The following is a 17,791-nucleotide window of genomic DNA, read 5'->3' as shown; positions in this document are numbered from 1 at the left end:
CCCAAATCCTCAGTAAAGTCTGCAGCACACACAGCTGTGAGAAGTGGCACTCTGGGGACTGAGGGGTTGTTAGGAGTCCAGTAAGCAGATGCTCTCTGCAAAAGGAACAGGGCACCCAAGAGGCAGAACAAAGACCAGGAAACAGAGCAAGCAGAGAGTAAAGCAGAGGGAACCCAGGTCCCTTCCAGACATCCTGCCAGCAAAAATTCTCAGAGCTATTGGCAAAGTATCTGGGCTACTTACTGCATAAAGGGTGGGGATTTGAGACAATTTTTACGAAATCATAAAGAACCGGATGAGCTCAGCAAGCCGGGGAAGTTAGCAGCATCTAGTGGCTGACATCTGGGTCACACAACTAATGATGTCAAGTGGGTGTCTCAGGTTCGCTGTCAGTGAATAGTATGGAAGTCATGAGAGAATGAAGAAAAATGGCTCTCTGCACCATCCCTGAGAAAAAGCAGCCCTGCGCCATAGTCCCGACTGCTCTGTCCTTGGCCTGACGTTCATTATCATCTGTGCAGCGATAATGAGTTTGCTGCTTTGTGCGCTTTAGAAGTAAGCGGGAGAGATGAGCTCGGTTTAATGCCTGCTGACTCCTAAGACACAGGGGCCCTGGCCTGCCTCTGAAGCAATGTGTGCACTCGAATTGGAGATGATTTCCATCCCCCACCCTCCGCAGCAGAGAGAGGTTGCTAAGGAAGGCCAGCTAAAGCATCAGAGACTGAGACCTAAGAACCTGGTCTCTTCCACCAGGGAAGGTGTGGAAGAAGGAGCAGGTGCACTCCCTGCTGGGTTTTAGCTACCCTTTTAGCTCCTCTACAGGCGAGCAAGCTGCTGAAAAGCATTAGAGCTGCTGCAGATTCTTATCAGACAGGAATTACACCAAGCACAGCCAGCCTTAAGGAAAGACTGCTTATTGTGCGTTAGGCATTAACTGGATGCAAAAGCAGTCAACAGCTTTCCACTCCTCGAGCAGTGTGCAATCCAGGAGGGACATAAACAAAGAAATATAGGACAAGGTTAAGTGAAAAACAGCCGAAATTGGACGGACGTGACATGGTATAGGCACGTGGAAGAAAACCGGTCTTTGTTGTGTCTTGGGGGATCAAGGAGGGCTCCACACAGAAGGCAGCATCTAAAGGCTGGGAAGAGTTTCCAGGACAAAGAATCTGGAAATGATGTTCCCACCTGTGGGAACTGTAAGAGCAATGGCGACCTCGTGCTATGCAGAGCTTGGAAGTATAGTTTGGAAACTAAAGGTGGAGAGGTTTTATTTTATTTTGTTTTGTTTTATATTTTGCTCTTTATTTTTGTTGTTGTTAATGCCAGGCTCAGGAATTTGCACTTTGTTCTATACCTAACAAGGTATTTACTCTATATACAATGCAGATTTTATAAGGTAATCTGTGTTCTAGAAATGTATCTGCAATTACAGACTCAGTCAATAATTAATGTCTCCTCCCCCACACCCCCCTTGTAGGCCCAGCATTCTGCCAGTCACCACGAGGCCAAAAGAAAACCCGAACTCCCTACGCTAAGAGGCTGTAATCCTTTAAAGAGATAATGCACGGACCCAAAATCCAAAAGAAAGCTGGGGAAGAGCTCCATAGAAGCAAACGGACTGCAGGAACTCAGTGATGGAAAGCAGACCAGGAGAGGCTTACTGGAGGCAGCGATCTGGTGCTAAGCCATGAACAACGTTTAGGACTGGAATTGCAGAAAGAAGGAAGAAGTACCTGCTGGGATTGGGCAGGAGAAAGGTGGGACAAAAGCAGCATGAATAAAGGTGGTTAGGGTGGTGGGCTTGGAGTCCTGAGGATATCAGCCTGGGTTTGAAAACTAGAGGATGGGAACAGGTATTGCAGATGGTACCACCCATGGCTTGGACATGGGCAAAGGACCACACCAATGTAGAGACTGAGGCTACATAAAAGGAACCATTTCATCCATTCCCTCCAATACAATCAAACCTAGAGATGAAACCAGACAACTGCAGACTATAACCTGACTCAAAACCACACTTCGGTTCCTTTGGGAAACAGCACAAGTTCATTAGCCTAGAAGGTTCTCCAAACATTCTTGAAACTGTATCCCGGAAGTGCTAGGTCAGTGGAGACATGGGGAGACATGATGGTACAGAATCATGTCCTGAAGTCAACACCCAGCATGCATCAGGCAAATTCTGTACGTATGCCACAAACTGATCGTACCTTCCTAGGGGCGCGGACAAAACTAATCTCCTATGTAGGAGGCAGTGAATGTGGTATCTGGGAAAGCCCAAACGTTGAATCCTAGCAACACCAGTCACTGCATAATCTAATTGCTTTGAGCTTCAGTTTCCTCATCTGTAAAAAAGAGGATGACAGCACCTGCCTCATGGTTCTGACATGAAGATGAAATGAGATAACACAGGCAAAGCTCCTTGCAGGATGAGTAAGCCCTGCGTGAGCGCCGTTCCTCTTCTTTCCCTCCCACTGGCCCCATATCCTAAAGCCAGCTAAAGAGAGTCAGTGTGATTTGAAAACTAACAAAAGGAATATGATGCTGATGAGGCTTAAAGGTTCAGACCCCATTAGAGGTCTCCAGGGCACTGGTAGTGTCCAACTCCTGACATGGCTCTAAGATTTGTATCTGTTCCAGATGTCACAGTCTGATCAATGCCGCCTCTCCATCACACTTAGCATTGAACGGTGAGACAGGATCTGTAATAAGATGCTGGAGAGAGGCCAGCCCCGTGGCCTACACCCCCGCAACCCTGCCTCCTGCCCTCAGCTCAGGCAGAATGGATGCCAAGAAGAGGTGACTAAGGGTACTGAAACAGTTTCTAAAGGTATAGCTCACGTAGGAAGAACAGGGCCAGAGAAGGTAAAAGAAACATTCTTCTAAGATTCAGGAAAAGAAAGTCCTCAACGCAGAGCTCAGCCTGACTGCCAAGAAGCCAGGACCAGTTAATAATCCAACTGGACAGGCAGCCAAAAGACTTGGGACAGCTCTTTTAAAGTGTGGGTGTTAGGCATTCCAGAAGACAAAAATGTCTAAACCATGGCAGGTAATATATGAATCAAGCCACTTAGCAGGAGCCAGATTGAGAATCTGTGGATCGCTAAGTCTCTCGGATCCCTACTAGATCCTTTCCCGCTGTCCCTTCTCTTCATTCCCACAACCCTTGACCTAAATCAGCCCCGTGTTACCTCCTGCCAGCTCTGGGACACCTTGATTTTCTAAATATACATCGCTTACCGCGTCCCTCATTGCTAATCCAGGAAAATATAGATTTCCTAACCTGACATTCAAAGTCTCCATCCTATGACCTTCATCTTAAAAAGTCAGCTCCTTTTCAGGGTCCTGATACTTCAAGCAAACTAAAATAGGACACACTCAAACCTCCGTATTTTTCCTTTTTGGTGCCTTTGCTCCAGCCAGTGTTTCCGGGCGATTCTTGCTGACCCTTTGTGCTTGCTTCCCGAGGCTGCCAGAACAAATTATCACTGACTGGGTGCCTTAAAACAACAGAAATTTATTTTCACACAGCTCTGGAAGCCACAAGTCCAAAACGAAGGTGTTGGCAGGGTTGGTTCTTCCAGGAGGCTCCCAGGGAAAGTCTTGCTTTCCTGGCTTTTGATGTCTGTCCACATCCTTGATGTTTCCTGGGCTGTCAGTCTCTGCCTCCATCTTCACAGGGCCTCCTTTCCTGGTGCCTGTGCCTCTAACATCCCCCTCTGTATTTCTTTTATAAGGATACCTATCATTGGATTTAGGGCCCAACCTAAATCTGGGAAGATCTCATTTCAACTTCTTTAATTACATCTGCAATAACCTTTTTCCAAATAAGGTCACATTCAAGCGTTTGGGGGAGGGTGTGTCTTTTGGAGGGGCCACAGGTCAGCCCCCTATACCCTTCGAGACTTTGCTCTATCCGTGCCTCCTCTGTGCAGTAGGCCCTGATGCCTCGCCGTAGGAAGCGATCTCTCCCCCGTAAACTGCCAGGACACAGAGCGGAATTTGGCTCGTTGTTACCCTGTGTTTGCATGCAGTGCTTATCTTTAAGTTGCCTAACTCCCCAGGCCTCCATTCCTTCATCTTTAAAACTGAGAAGATAATTACATCTACTTATAACCTTGTTTTGATTTTTTAAAAAAGTTTTTTTTGATTAACATATAATGTATTATTTGTTTCAGGGGTACGAGTCTGTGATTCATCAGTCTCATACAATTCACAGCACTCACCATAGCACATACCCTCCCCAATGTCCATCCCCCAACCACCCCATCCCTCTCACCTCCCTCCCTTCCAGCAACCCTCAGTTTGTTTCCTGAGACCAAGAATCTCTTAAGGTTTGTCTCCCTCTCTGGTTCCGTCTTGTTTCACTTTTCCCTCCCTTCCCTTATGATTCTCTATCTTGTTTTCCAAATTCCTCAAATCAATGAAATTATATGATAATTTCCTTCTCTGACTGACTTATTTCGCTTAGCATAATACCCTCTAGTTCCATCCATGTTGTTACAAATAGCAAGATTTGTTTTTTCGATGACTGCATAATACTCCTTTGTGTATACATATATATATACTACATCTTCTTTATCCATTCATCTGTCAATAGACATCCAGGTTCTTTCCACAGTGTGGTTGTTGTGGACACTGCTCCTATAAACATTGGGGTGCACGTGCCCCTTTGGATCACTACCTTCGTAGTAATTTGGGGTAAATACCCAGTAGTGCAACTGCTGGGTCATAGGATATCTCTGTTTTCAACTTTTTGAGGAAACTCCATACTGTTTTCCAGAATGGCCGTGCCAGCTTGCATTCCCACCAACAGTGTAGGAGGGTTCCCCTTTCTCTGCATTCTTGCCAACACCTCTTGTTTCCTGCCATTAATTTTAGCCATTCTGACTGGTGTGAGGTGGTATCTCACTGTGGTTTTGATTGGTATTTCCCTAATGCCAAGTGATATTGAGCACTAAAAAAAGAGGTTTTAAGGAGCTTAAAGAGTGCTCGGACAGAGGAAGTCATTGGTAAGTGATGAATAAGCATGGTTATTATCACTGTCCGTATTACTGTTGTTGCTGTCATCCTCCCTGCCATGCTGTAAGTCACTTAAAGACCACTGTCTCTGTATCCTTGATGGGATCTAAGGAGTATCTCGTGCATAATAATGGATGAGTGAACATTTTGGGATTGGGGGGCATGACAGATAAGTGCTCTTAAAATAAAGTAGTCAGGCTGCCTGGGTGGCTCAGTTGGTTGAGCAATGGGCTCTCGATTTCTGCTCAGGTCATGATCTCAGAGTCCTGGGAGGGAGCCCCGAGCTGGCTCTACGCACTCTGTGGGGAGTCTACTTGAGGATTCTCTCTCTCCCTCTGCTCTCCCTCCCATTCATGTCCTCTCTCTTTCTCAAATAAATAAGTACATCTTTAAAAAGAGAAAAGATATAAGTTAGTAACTCAGAGATGCATCCAGAAATGTTGTGAAGGGAGTGAGTCCCCTGCGCATTCCCCTATCAGCAGTGGTATCTTCCGTGAAGGTGGAGAGTCCCTTCTGGTCACTCCTAAGACATTTCTGTCAACAGTTCCTACCTCTGACTTAGAAGAAGCACGGCTTGGAGATTTGCCCCTCAGTGGCCCTTCTGAGTAAGTACGGCGTATCCAAAGGAGAATTCATTTTCATAAGTTACATCGTTTGCAGATTTGTCATCATGGTAATTATATTACATTATTTCCATTATACCTCTTAGCATTAACTTGACTCTGAAACAGAAAGAAAAAAGGGGTGGGGGAGGGGCTGACACCTGGCTTAAGGGAAGAGTGACTCAGTGGCCCCGGGGAGTCTTCTCTCAGGAACTGGGTGGGTGTGCTGACTCACCTCAGCCTCCAGCCCGCTCCCAAAAGTTGCTTCCCTCGAGGGCCTCTCAAGAGCTGTGGAAGCTTTCACTGGTACTGCCTGTTCTTTTCCACCCCCAGCATGAAGTCCGCACGTAATCCCGTGGGCTATTCTGTAAAGTTGCCTTCTAAAGGCTCTCGATGGAGGGTTCTATCTTTTGTTTTAGATTACTCTGAAGGTTTCTAGAAGATTTTCACTATCAGGAAGGAGAGCTATGAGGCACTCTCAGCTGGCTGCAGAATGTTCTAGCAACCCCACCCCTCACTGACCGGGCACTGTTCTTAGTGCTCTACTGATCATCTTGTAATCCTGACCACAACCCTAGGGTCAGCTCCATTTCACAAGGGAGAAAGGTAAGGCTTACAGATACTAAATAACCTGCCTGAAGTCACAAGCCTTGGGCGTGATTACACAAAGACTTGAACTGAGTTCTAAGTCTCAGATTCAGGCTCTTCACACACGGTACTCCCCTGCCCCCTAACACATGTGCAAAACAGGAAAGGCAGATTTTTCTCTTCCCACAAGCGCAAAACGGAGGCCCACTCGGTTTCGAAGTACTGAGTGGAAATAAGTCCTCTAGCATTTCCCAGGTTAGAAACATGGAGGCTGACCCTTCACAGGTGGGCAAACAGCTGCAACCTGGGCACTGTCCTTGATTTTACATAGTAAATGTAAGCGTCTTTCAAGTTTCCCGAGAATGTCTATCAGAATTAAGATTTTCCATGTTAAGATGTTAATTCTCGGGGTGGAGAAGACAGCATCAGAGCCATTCCCAACTTGACTCTAATGACACAAAAAGCAAGTGTGGGCATGTACAAAGATTCCAGTTTAGGGAGGTGTGTACAAAGTTCACTTCAGTGGGAAAAGGAAGCTGAAATTCTTGTCCCTACTTTCCTGAGCATTTGCTATAAAACCTAATAGGCCGTGCACGGCAGGGGGCAGGCAGCTGTCCTCTGGGGGTCAGGCTGCCCTGGAGACATTCAGCTTGAGAACCAGTCGAGCACCTCTCTCCTGCTCAGAATCAGGACTGCCGTACTCAGTTCCTTGTTCACGTAAGGGCTGCCAAAGCTGTGGCCGTGAATAACACTTCCTATTTATACCGAGTTTTAAAAAATAATGTGTTCAGTATTGTAGAATCCCTCTGATGGTAGAGGTCCACACAGAAAGAAAATAATCGGGATTAATCTAAAAGAGAAAAGGGAGCTTGTGAAATTTTAATTCTTGGCTTTAATTTTACATGAGATTGAACCACGTTCCTGGGAAAGTGAAAATACCGCAAGTCTTCTTTACATTCAGCGCAGGGCCCCACCTAAGAGAAGGGCAGCAATAGCATCCCCGGAGAGGGAGCACGGGGAGGTTACCATTCGAGATCTCCAGGGGACCGAGGTTGGTAAGGCACAGCTACAGTGACTAAGAGGTCACTTGTGGCAATGCTTCAGCACCTGCCTGATGGAGCTATCCCACAGGCTCCTTCCCAGATGCTGACGCTTAGGCTCCATCTCCAGCAAGAAGGGGAAGGATGAGTTATTGTGGGATATTTCTATGTCCCATGATTACTGAAAGGACAACAATTCATTAAGTTTTGATCTAGAAAAGACCTTCAGGCACTGCTCAAACCCACCTTCATATTCTTGTGTATAAAAATCCCTGTCAGGAAACTTGCAGCTCAATATAGAGATTAATTGCAATGAATGTCTGCGACTCCTAAGACAAAAAGAAGGCTGCGTCTAGCAAAATGGCCACGGATTCAAAATGTGCTCTCCTAGCATGGCCTCAAGAAACCTAATCACATTTGTGAAAATGCTTGCTTTTCAGATTTTTCCTAGGCAGCCAAATTGCCCTTCACATATAACACCCATCAAGGTGGTGGGGTGTGGATTACTCTACTAGCACTTTCAGTTGGGTTAGCCACTGTAAATTGAATCTCTTTGTATAAATATGTACAAAAGTATTTGAATTGATGGTACAGTGAGTAATCTTATCTTTTGGAAGCACCCCCTGGTCTTCTGCCACAGAGAAATATCCACTTTTTATTTTAGCATCTAGGGCATGCGTGGATCCACTTGTAATCTCACTCTGAAAGTCCTTTGTGCCCCAACCCTGAAGATATTTATGGAGAGAAAAGAGCGCCCCCTAGTGAAACATGTTTCCCAATATTCCTTCCAGCCTGAAGTTCCATCTCTTTTTTTTTCCTGCCTGAGACTGACTATCTGGTCCCATCCAGGGGATTGCATTTTAGAGGCTGAGGCCCAGTACTCTTGATGGTTTGAGAGCTGAGGATAATTTGTTGGCTCCAAAATGTTTTTAAATTCCAAAACTGAATTAGTAAATTTGATTAAATGTCTGCAAAATGGGACATATCAACTGGTCACAAGGAATTCAACTCTTAGTGATTTATAAATTACATTTAATGTGGGATATGGGTTTATTTTAATATTTTATATGATGAGGGACAGGGCCTATTAAAATAATAGGTAAAGGCCTATTTTCAAAAGAGCTGACCTCTCTTAAACTCTTTTCATAACAACTATTGGTGTGGCCCATCTAAGTCTTGACATTATTCTCTTAAAAACAATACTTTATAGATGCAAAATGCTTCCTAAAAGTTTATCCATACTCCCATTTAATCCATTTAATCTTCACAACAGTAATTAAGAAAGAATAGATTAAAGTTTTTGGATAAGGTTATTTTGTTTTCCTTTTTCTTCTTTTTCTGCCAAAGTACAAAATATTACAAAATCTGAAGAAAAAAATCAGAATCAAAACTGATTAACAAACACAGTTCAAATGAAAACAAAAGACTAATTTGAAATGGCATATGTAGACTTTGATGGGAGACAATACACAGATGTGGCTCAAGAGTCAAATACTCTGAATAGGGGCAGTGTTACCTGGGACAAGTTTCCTAATCTCTCTGAGCCTCAGTACTCTCTACTGTAAAATGGGAATAAAAGAGTACTTACCTCACAGAGCTGTTGTGATGTTTAATTGAGTTCGTGTCTGAAACACTTAGAACAGTGCTTGGCACATAATAAGAGTTCAGTGAATGCTGGCATTTAATTATTACTCAGTCAAACCATATCAATCTTTGATTCTCATAAATAAAACAGTTGAAGATTTTGGACAAGTTAGCTCTCAACAAAATAACTGAAAATATTCACCCAAACAGTCATGTCTCTTATTCTGAAACATTATTTGGAAATAATTTCAAACCTAGAGAAAGTTACAAAAAGAAAAGTAGTACTACGAGTCCTCATGTATCCTTTACCCAAATTTGCTTATTGTTAACATTTTATTCATTTGCTTTACCATTTGCACTGCAGATCACTGCAAATCTGTGTCCCTACTTCTTATTTATAATTTATGATGTATTCCTTTTCCATTTCCCCCTTTTTTTCATTTTCTATTTCTGAGTAATAAATTATCATAAGTTTATGACTTGAAACACCACCATTTATAAGTTCACAGTTGTATGGATCAGAAGTCTGGGCATGCCATGACTGGGTTTTCTGGTCAGGGCTTCCAAGGCTGAAATGATAGTAGTGACCAGGTTGAGTTCCTTTCAGGGATTTCTTTCTTTGTTGTTGGCCAAATTCAGTTCCTTAAAGCTATAGGAGGAGGTCTCCATGTCCTTGCTGGCTGTCAACTGTGGGCCACTGTCAGCAAATACAGGTCACCCACTTTCATTGCAGCATGGCTCCAGTCATCTCTAGAGCCAGCAGTGGAGAATCTCCTTCATAGTAAATCCTTGTCATGCTTTGAATCTCCCACACGAGGAAGAAGAACTGGGTTAGTTTCTTTTTAAAATCTCACCTGATTAGGTCAGGCTCACCCAGGATAATCTGCCTTTCTACAAGTTTACTGATTTTGGAACTTAATTAGATCTGCAAAATCCCTTCATGGTAGCACCTAGATTAGTGTTTGAATAACTGGGAGAAACTGTGCGTGCATCAGGGAGGTGGGAATTTGGGGAGCCATCTCAGAATTCTGCCGCCACATATGATGAGACACTTTATGATTCTACATATTAGTTGGCTAGGGCTGTCACAGCAAAATAGCACAGTGAGTGGCTGAAACAACAGAAATTTATTTTCTCACAGTGCTGGAGGCTGAACACCCAAGATTGACATGTCAGCAGGTTTGGTTTCCTGAGGCCTCTCTCCTCAGCGTGCAGATAGCAGCCTTCTCACTGTGTCCTTGCATGGCCTTTTTCTCTGTGCATATGCATCTCTGATGTCTCTCTCTATTCTTAGAAGGCCACCTTGGATTAGAGCTTTGACATATGGATTTGAGAGAGAACACAATTCAGACCTAAGGGTCTAATAACAAAACCAAGAGCTAGTACCTAAGTGACCAGGCAGGAACTGTACTAAACATTTTTTGTGGGCAGAATTGTAACAAAAATTCCATGTCATTATAAACCATTATATAAAAGTCAGCTTTATCAAAGCGTTTCCTATGTTCTTGATTAGAAATTCTGTAAGATTTCTATTGTGATCTGATTGTGAGAGCCATCTGTCTCTACCATGATGTGTTTCCCATGCTCCCTTTTTAAAAAGATTTTATTTATTTCAGACAGAGAGAGTGAGAGCAAGAGCCAGAAAAGTAGCATGCACACAAGCATGAGCAGAGGGAGGAGCAGAGGGACAAGTCAACTCCCTGTTGAGCCGGGAGCCCTAGGCCAGGACCCTGACCCGGAGAAAGGCTGCTATTTAACCCACTGAGACACGCAGGGGGCCCCCCATGCTCCATTTTGAGGGCAGTTTCATTCACCAGCAAAGTTTGATGAATTATCTTTGAGCTTGGTACAGAGCCAAGATGAGTAATCAAAATTCCTACTCTCAGAGAGTATAGTCTAACAGGAAAGACATATTTTATGTGCATCTCCATGTACATTTTGAAATATCTTACATAGAAAGTGTCAATTTTATGTATAGAACCATCTGCACATTTAAGTTCTCAGGAAAGCGGAGGCACTGAAAATTAAAACGATTTCAAGAAAGAGGCACCTCTGAACATTTGGTTTTTGTAGGACCTGCTTGAGCTGCCTCAGACTGCAGCGGCACATTCCACTGTGTGTCGCTTTATTTATTTATTTTTTTTACGTATTTTATTTTAATTCCAGTACGGTTTACATACAGTGTTACATTATTTTCGGACTCTATGTGGTTTTAGACTGAATTCTCTGTGAGCGGAGAAGAAACACCTGGGATTTGAAGGTGAGAAGCAATCACAGCTACTACAAAGTACAAAGTACTACACTTGACTGGGTAAGGGTGTTTCAAATTCCCCTCGCTCTGTTCAGAAGAGAGAGAAAAAAAAAATCCCTTCAAAAGGGGGGTGAGGATATCCTTCATTTCCTCCTCGTCCCATGCGTTCACTTTTTATGCTGCTAACACCCAGACCTCTGTCCTGGAGGCCACGGCAGCACTTGCAGGGACTGAAGGAAATCTCCAGATTTGCGGGCCAAGCTGGGGCTCAGCTGTGGGCGGAGTGCGGTGATTGCACCCTAGAGAGGGGCCTCTTCCCTCCGGTGTCCTTGCACGCTCCCCATTCTCTCCATCTTCCTAAAGGCCTTTGGGCGGGGGCTCAGTTCTGCGGCCCCGCCCCCCCGGCCCCGCCCCGCCCACCGCGTGCGCCAGCGAGGCTGATAAATGGCCTGCGCTCCCGGTGCGCTCAGTCAGGCTTCACCCTAGCTCGACTCGCCTGGGTACTTTCCGGTTCTCAGCCTTTCTAACGGTGCGGCCTCCACCCATGGAGGAGGAGCAGACGTACCTGGAGCTCTACCTGGACCAGTGTGTCGCCCAGGTGAGCGCGAATGCCGTCGCCACTGTCCTGGGGCTAAAGCGCGTCCCTACCGGATGGCTGAGCGCCACACCTGAGCGCGAGGTCTTTGCCTTCATTATCTGGCCCCGAACTCCTAGCGACCGCAGAGGTGGGCTGGTTGGTCCTCGTCTTTAAGTTGAAAAATAGAAGCTTCGAAGCTTCGAGAGGGGAAATAACTCCCCACGGGTGCCAGCCAGGAGTGGAACCTGGTGTGGTGTGACTCCAGAGCCATGGTTAGAAGGCCTCGTCTCCGTTATAAAGACGCAGACACAGAGTTCGCTTCTGTGTCTCCTGTGGGGACCACTGGTTCCAAATGTCTCTGCTGTGCTATGGCAAACCTAGGCGGACTATCCCGTGCAGCTCTGGTAAGGAGTGGCAGCCTCCCATGCCAAGAACAGGCCTCAAAAAAAAAAAAAAAAAAAAAAAAAGCCTCTAGGGACAGGTGGGGTGGGGGTGCCGCAAAATTTGAACTGGAGACACCTGTGGCTTCTTTCAATTCACGATTCTTAAGTTGTTTGTTTTTCCAATTTAAAAAATCCTTAGAGTCAAGTATTGTAGAGAGCAAGGAGTCCTCAAAAAGAAAAAATGCAGCCTTCTGTGTGGGGGATTTTTTTTTTCTTTTTCTTTTCTTTTTTTTTTTTTTTTTAAGATTTTATTTATTTATTTGACAGACAGATCAGAAGTAGGCAGAGAGGCAGGCAGAGAGGGAGAAACAGGCTCCCCGCCGAGCAGAGAGCCCGATGTGGGGCACCATCCCAGGACCCTGAGATCATGACCTGAACCAAAGGCAGAGGCTTAACCCACTGAGCCACCCAGGCACCCTGTGGGGGGGATTTTTAAAGACAAAGATTCACACCAAAGTAGAAATAGCGAAGCCTCGTTGCATTTAATATAGCAAATGAAAGCCCACGCAGGAAAGATGAGTTGACGGTTCTGCAAAAACAGTCTAACGAAACATTTCTGCACAGAGACGGCCAAAGATGCAGGGAATATGCTGTAATTACATCCTGTGAGTTGTGTTCCTACGGTGAACTTAAAAAGGAGGCTGTCAAGCTGCTTTTGCTATAAAACATCCCATATCTTGCTGCCACTGCCTTAGATTCCTGGAGGAAGTTGGGTTTCCCTGGATGAGTGCCGCCTCCCTGCTCAAATGCTGTGATGGGAAAGAGGGGAGACAGGGATTGTTGCAAATATTGTGAACTGGCTAGTGAGACCCTTTCCACCAGTATAGGAGAGGCCAGTGAGACAATGGAGAGGAATCCTGGCTGTTCCCCACATCACTTTTCGTAAAGTTGATCTGTGGGGTGGGGTAAGTGGGGGAAAATGACATAATTCAGGATGAAACACAGCCCAAAATCTTGTCCAAAATCTTCTTTCAAGAGAATAGCTGCCTTCTTCTAGAGAAGTGTTTTCTTTGAACAATTAGTCATCCCTGCCATCTGCTGGACTTGGAGTAATAGAACAATTCAGTAGGATCTAGCCAGACATTTTATATTCGCTTGAGGTAGTTTTGTCATGAGGATCCAGCATGAGATATTCACAAACAACCAGCTGTCCGAAGTCAGATTTTCTAAGGGATGAGATTATCCTGCTAGCGGCGCTCAAAATCTGGAATCTAGGTCTACAGCCTGGGCAACGCAGGTGGTAACATATGTATCAAGGTAATCGATTTTTTTTTTCCAATAAGAAAACCTGTGAATTGGACATGAAGCTGCTTTCTTTCCTCAGTTGCACACCTATTCCCTGAGTTGATTGTAATGGAGGCTGAGCAGCCTTCCCCAGAATGAAAGTACAATACATTGATTTAAACTGTTCTTGCCATTTAAATTTCAATGACAGTTTTCCTATTGTAGATTCACAAAACTGGAATATTTGCTCCTATCTCCTTTGACTAGAAGGAATAACCTTGGGTCTTCAGTGGAGTATTGATTAGCACTCAAGGCACTTGTTTCCTTATAAAATATGAATTTAAGGCTCTAAGAAATAGGCGTGCCTGGGTGGCTCAGTCGGTTAAGTGTCTGCCTTTGACTCAGGCCATGATCTTGGGGTCCTGGGATCAAGCCCCAGGTTGGGCTGCCTGCTCAATGGGGAGCCTGCTTCTTCCTCTCCCTCTGCCCACCCCCCCCATTCTCTTTCTCAAATAAATAAAAGCTTTTTAAAAAAAAAAAAAAAAAAAAGACAGGGTGGGAAAATAACCCACTCAGAATTAATTTGGGATGCTGGGGTGGCTCAGTCAGTTGAGAGTCTGCCTTCAGCTCAGGTCATGATCCCGGGGTCTTGGGATCCAGTCCCATATCTGGCTCCTTGCTCAGCAGGAAGTCTGCTTCTCCCTATGCCTGTTGCTCCCCCTGCTTGTGCATGCTCACTCTCTCAAATAAATCTTAAAAACAAAACAAAACAAAACTCTAAAAAATACTTAACTGAAGTTCATAATCAAGGAGTACAATAAATCTATTCAAAGTCCACACTATTTTTTAAAGTTTTATTTTGTCCATTGCGGCATTTTATTTGCATATATATATAATATCCCTAGAAAAAAGAATCCCAGAATTTTCCCCCCTGTGTGTTTTGTTTTCGTTCTTCATGATGCGTGATGCCAGCTGAAGTTGTCTATACAATGGCAGGACGGGAACAGATTATTCTGCCATTTTTCTAAATCTTTGAGTTGTACATCAAATCTGGGGCTGATCACACTTGTTTAACCTGCCTGGGAGGTTCACAGTAATTTTCCCAGCTCTGTGATCATCAACAATTTCAAATTTGCCAATGTAACCAGGCTTCATCATCACAGACACCAGACGATGACTTTGGAGCAGGGCTTACTAAGAACCTGGCCTTATTGTTTCAGGTTTTGTTGCTTCTCTTTTCAGTGTTGTTAATGCTTCTAAGAGCACCTGCCAGGCCATTCATGTGCATCATTCTGGTGGCACGGAAAGGGCAGAAAGAGGACCCAGAATACACACAGTTTCGAGTGTAGTTGCTCAGTCGCCTTTATTACAAAATTACAGTGGCAACTTACTATGGATCTAATGTAGGAAAAACATTTTTTGAAAAATGCTTACTGTGCATTTTTAAGATCGACTTTCCTGTTTCTATTAAGTATGCTGCAACTCTGAAATATAACTTTAGTGGTACTTTATGGAAAGAGACAAGGATGAACATAAGCTGTCTTGGACTGCTTGCATTCTTGAACACCCTGCTGGCTAGCGATAGTGGTATCCCTTTGGTGTGACTTGGTGTTCTGTTTCTTGCGTTTTGTTTTGGGAATGGCTTAGGATGACCTCGCTGTGCCCAGGTCGCCACTGCTCAGCCCAGTCACACCTGATGCTGTGGACATCCCTAATTCATCCCATCCAGATACTGTGTTTAATTCACATCTTGAAGAAGTCCAAGAAACATCTGGGCACTTCTCATGTGTGGATCTTAGCTTCCTACCAGATGAACTTACCCAAGAAAATAAAGACCAGAGTGTCGTTAGAAGCAAGCATGAAATTGAAGAAAATTGTAAAACTCAAAGTCAGCCAAGTAGATTGTCATTACCCAGAGAACAGGACATTGGTCTGGGGTTAATAAGCAGCAGCAATGTATCGAATTCCCACTCACATCTGTACCCTGGTGATGCTGACTCAGTCCAGCCCTCTCTTGAGAAACCAAACTCCATGCCTGTGGTGTCCATAACGCCCATGACGCCAATGACCCCTGTTTCAGAATGTTCTGGAATTGTGCCTCAGCTACAGTAAGTTGTTTCCATGTGTATGTGTGTGTTTTTAATGGGTGATACTCCCAGGTACACATTTTAGTTTCTGAATGTAATGATGACTAATTTCAGAGTAATAGTGTAGGGAAGAGCATTTCAGGTTTAATTATTTTGTCCATTCTTAATGTATTGTGGCTTTAGACAGTTTGGTTAAAATCTGTAAAATGAAGTACTAGTTCTTGATCTCCTAAGAGAGACTTAAGAGTTAGTATATATATTCTTGAAAGGTCATATTGTTTATATTACAGCACTGTAATTGCTGAGAATTGTGGTTGCAGTTGGATAAAGAGAATATAAAGATGTAAAATTGAATTCAGTTTGCAAATTGATTTAGAATTATGCTTTCTGTTTTGAGGCATGGTTTTGAAAAAGATTTAAAACTTGCTTTTTGTCAGCTAGTCGTGACATTTTAGAAGCTATTTTCAGTGCTTCGCTTTGGAATCTTTACATTTTACTAGGGTTTATCACGTTACAGTGTATTCACATTGAGACTTATTCTTCTAGGAAGTCTCTGATCTACAATTTATAAAATGAGGAAGTTAATACATTTTAATTCTTTTTTACTTGTTATGTCTGATGTAATTTCCTAAAATGACTTACTTCATCAGGAATATAGTTTCCACTGTAAACCTGGCCTGTAAATTGGATCTGAAGAAAATAGCTTTGCACGCGAAAAATGCAGAGTATAACCCAAAGGTGAGATTTCTCAGTATTCCTTTCAACAATTAGCTTCTACTTAGATTTCCTTCATATGATCATGTTATTGACTCATTCCTTTGTTTTTGTTTTTAAAACAGAAAAAAAAATTATTAGGGCAAAGCTTTTGACAACTCGAGGTTAATTGCCTCATTGTCTGCTTTGAAGTTCTAAAAAATTACCTCATTCTCCATGCCAAATAAAAGCAGTGATTGAGCAGTTGCTAAAAGTTAAGTTTTTCCCCTTGTCATTCAAAAAGATTTTTCAGTATGACCCCTTTCAGCCCGTGGGAATGTTAACCTTCTTTAAAATGCCATCGTGGTTCATAGTTTTTTCCCTAAATGATGTCCCACCTGCCTGCCACATACTTTTCCATTTATAATTTCCCTTACTTGAGAAAGGTAAATTGTTTCAAGTGTGAAGTTCAAGCTTCTACTTTCTGATGTAAAATTCAGGGATTTCTTTTCTCTCAAAGTCTAATAAACTTTACTCTATTGTGTCCTGCCAAAGCTAAGCATCCAATTTTAATGGCCTATTAACCGAAGAAGTAGATTGGTTCATTCAGTCAACATTTAGTAATTGGCTGGTCTCTGTACCTATGAATGCAAAGATGAGTAAGACCTTGTACCTATTAGGGAAAAGTTCACCGTCTTGGATGGTGGAGGATTTACGGCCTTAGATGAAAAAGGTCATATTTTTAGGAACACAGAGGACCTTGTGAGCATCAGCTATTTATGGATTAAGTCATTTTTGCTGCTGTGGGAGTATTCTTGCTGATTTCTGAATTTACATGTACTTGAATATTAGCCAAATATTTCCTTTTTCTGGAAATATTTGACCAGGATGAGCACAGAAACACAATGAGAAGCTAGGATGCTTATGGCCACAGCCATGATTGCCCACACTTTTAAGTCAGCATATTTAAGCATATTTTGTTGTCCATCATCCTCTGCTCTCCCTCATTTTGTTTTTATATATAGGATCTATCCAAACTTGAACTTGACAGCCAGGGACATTCTGGTTTGGCACTTAAGCTCCATTCAGAATTTAATAAAATGCATACGGGGTTAAAGTATTACCTTAAACACTTGGAAAACATTCACCAGATTTAATCAGCTCTGTGCAGTGCTGACTCAGGGCTCTTTCACTGTCCACATTTCAAATCTGAAACTGCCAGTCCCATCTTGGTCCCGTGGAGCCACTCCAACACATGGAAGCTTCAGTCGTGCAGAATACTCACCCCGGTTTCCTTCCCAACTTGCTGGGGGAAGATGAGCGCAGAAGGGGCCGCCTGGGTAGGACCAAAAGGAGCAGCAAGTCTTTGGTGACATATCAGCATGGCAGGCCAGTAGCCCTGGTGGCCCTTGCTTCAGCACCTCCCAGAGGGCCTGCCCAGGCTGCTGGGCGGGGCACCACACTGAGAACTGAAAATCAATGTGTCCTTCATCTTCAGCGTGCCTATCAATATATATATTCTGTTCTATAGTTTGGCTTTTTTTTTTTTTTTAGTACATTCTAGAGTCTTGGCAAAACTATAACATACTTTATACTCTCCCCTCCCCAAATAGTCTTTGAAAGAAAAAGGAAGTATTTTCAAGTAAAAAACCATAGCATCTGATTAGTCGTGGCTTCCAA

General features: G+C 43.6%; 1 protein-coding gene across 1 annotated transcript in view; it reads left to right on the top strand.

Moving 5' to 3' along the window:
• The first annotated feature begins 11,631 nt into the window (after positions 1 to 11,631).
• TBPL2 (TATA-box binding protein like 2) overlaps positions 11,632 to 17,791 on the top strand; it is a 28,537-nt gene continuing 22,377 nt past the window's right edge. The window contains exons 1-3 of the mRNA XM_046009957.1: positions 11,632 to 11,685; positions 14,979 to 15,439; positions 16,069 to 16,156. Coding sequence (XP_045865913.1) covers positions 11,632 to 11,685; positions 14,979 to 15,439; positions 16,069 to 16,156 — 603 coding nt within the window. The remainder of the gene's footprint in view (positions 11,686 to 14,978; positions 15,440 to 16,068; positions 16,157 to 17,791) is intronic.

This window comes from Meles meles, chromosome 6, assembly GCF_922984935.1.
Source record: "Meles meles chromosome 6, mMelMel3.1 paternal haplotype, whole genome shotgun sequence".
Lineage (NCBI taxonomy): Eukaryota > Metazoa > Chordata > Mammalia > Carnivora > Mustelidae > Meles > Meles meles.
This window is presented reverse-complemented; position numbering and strand designations above follow the sequence as displayed.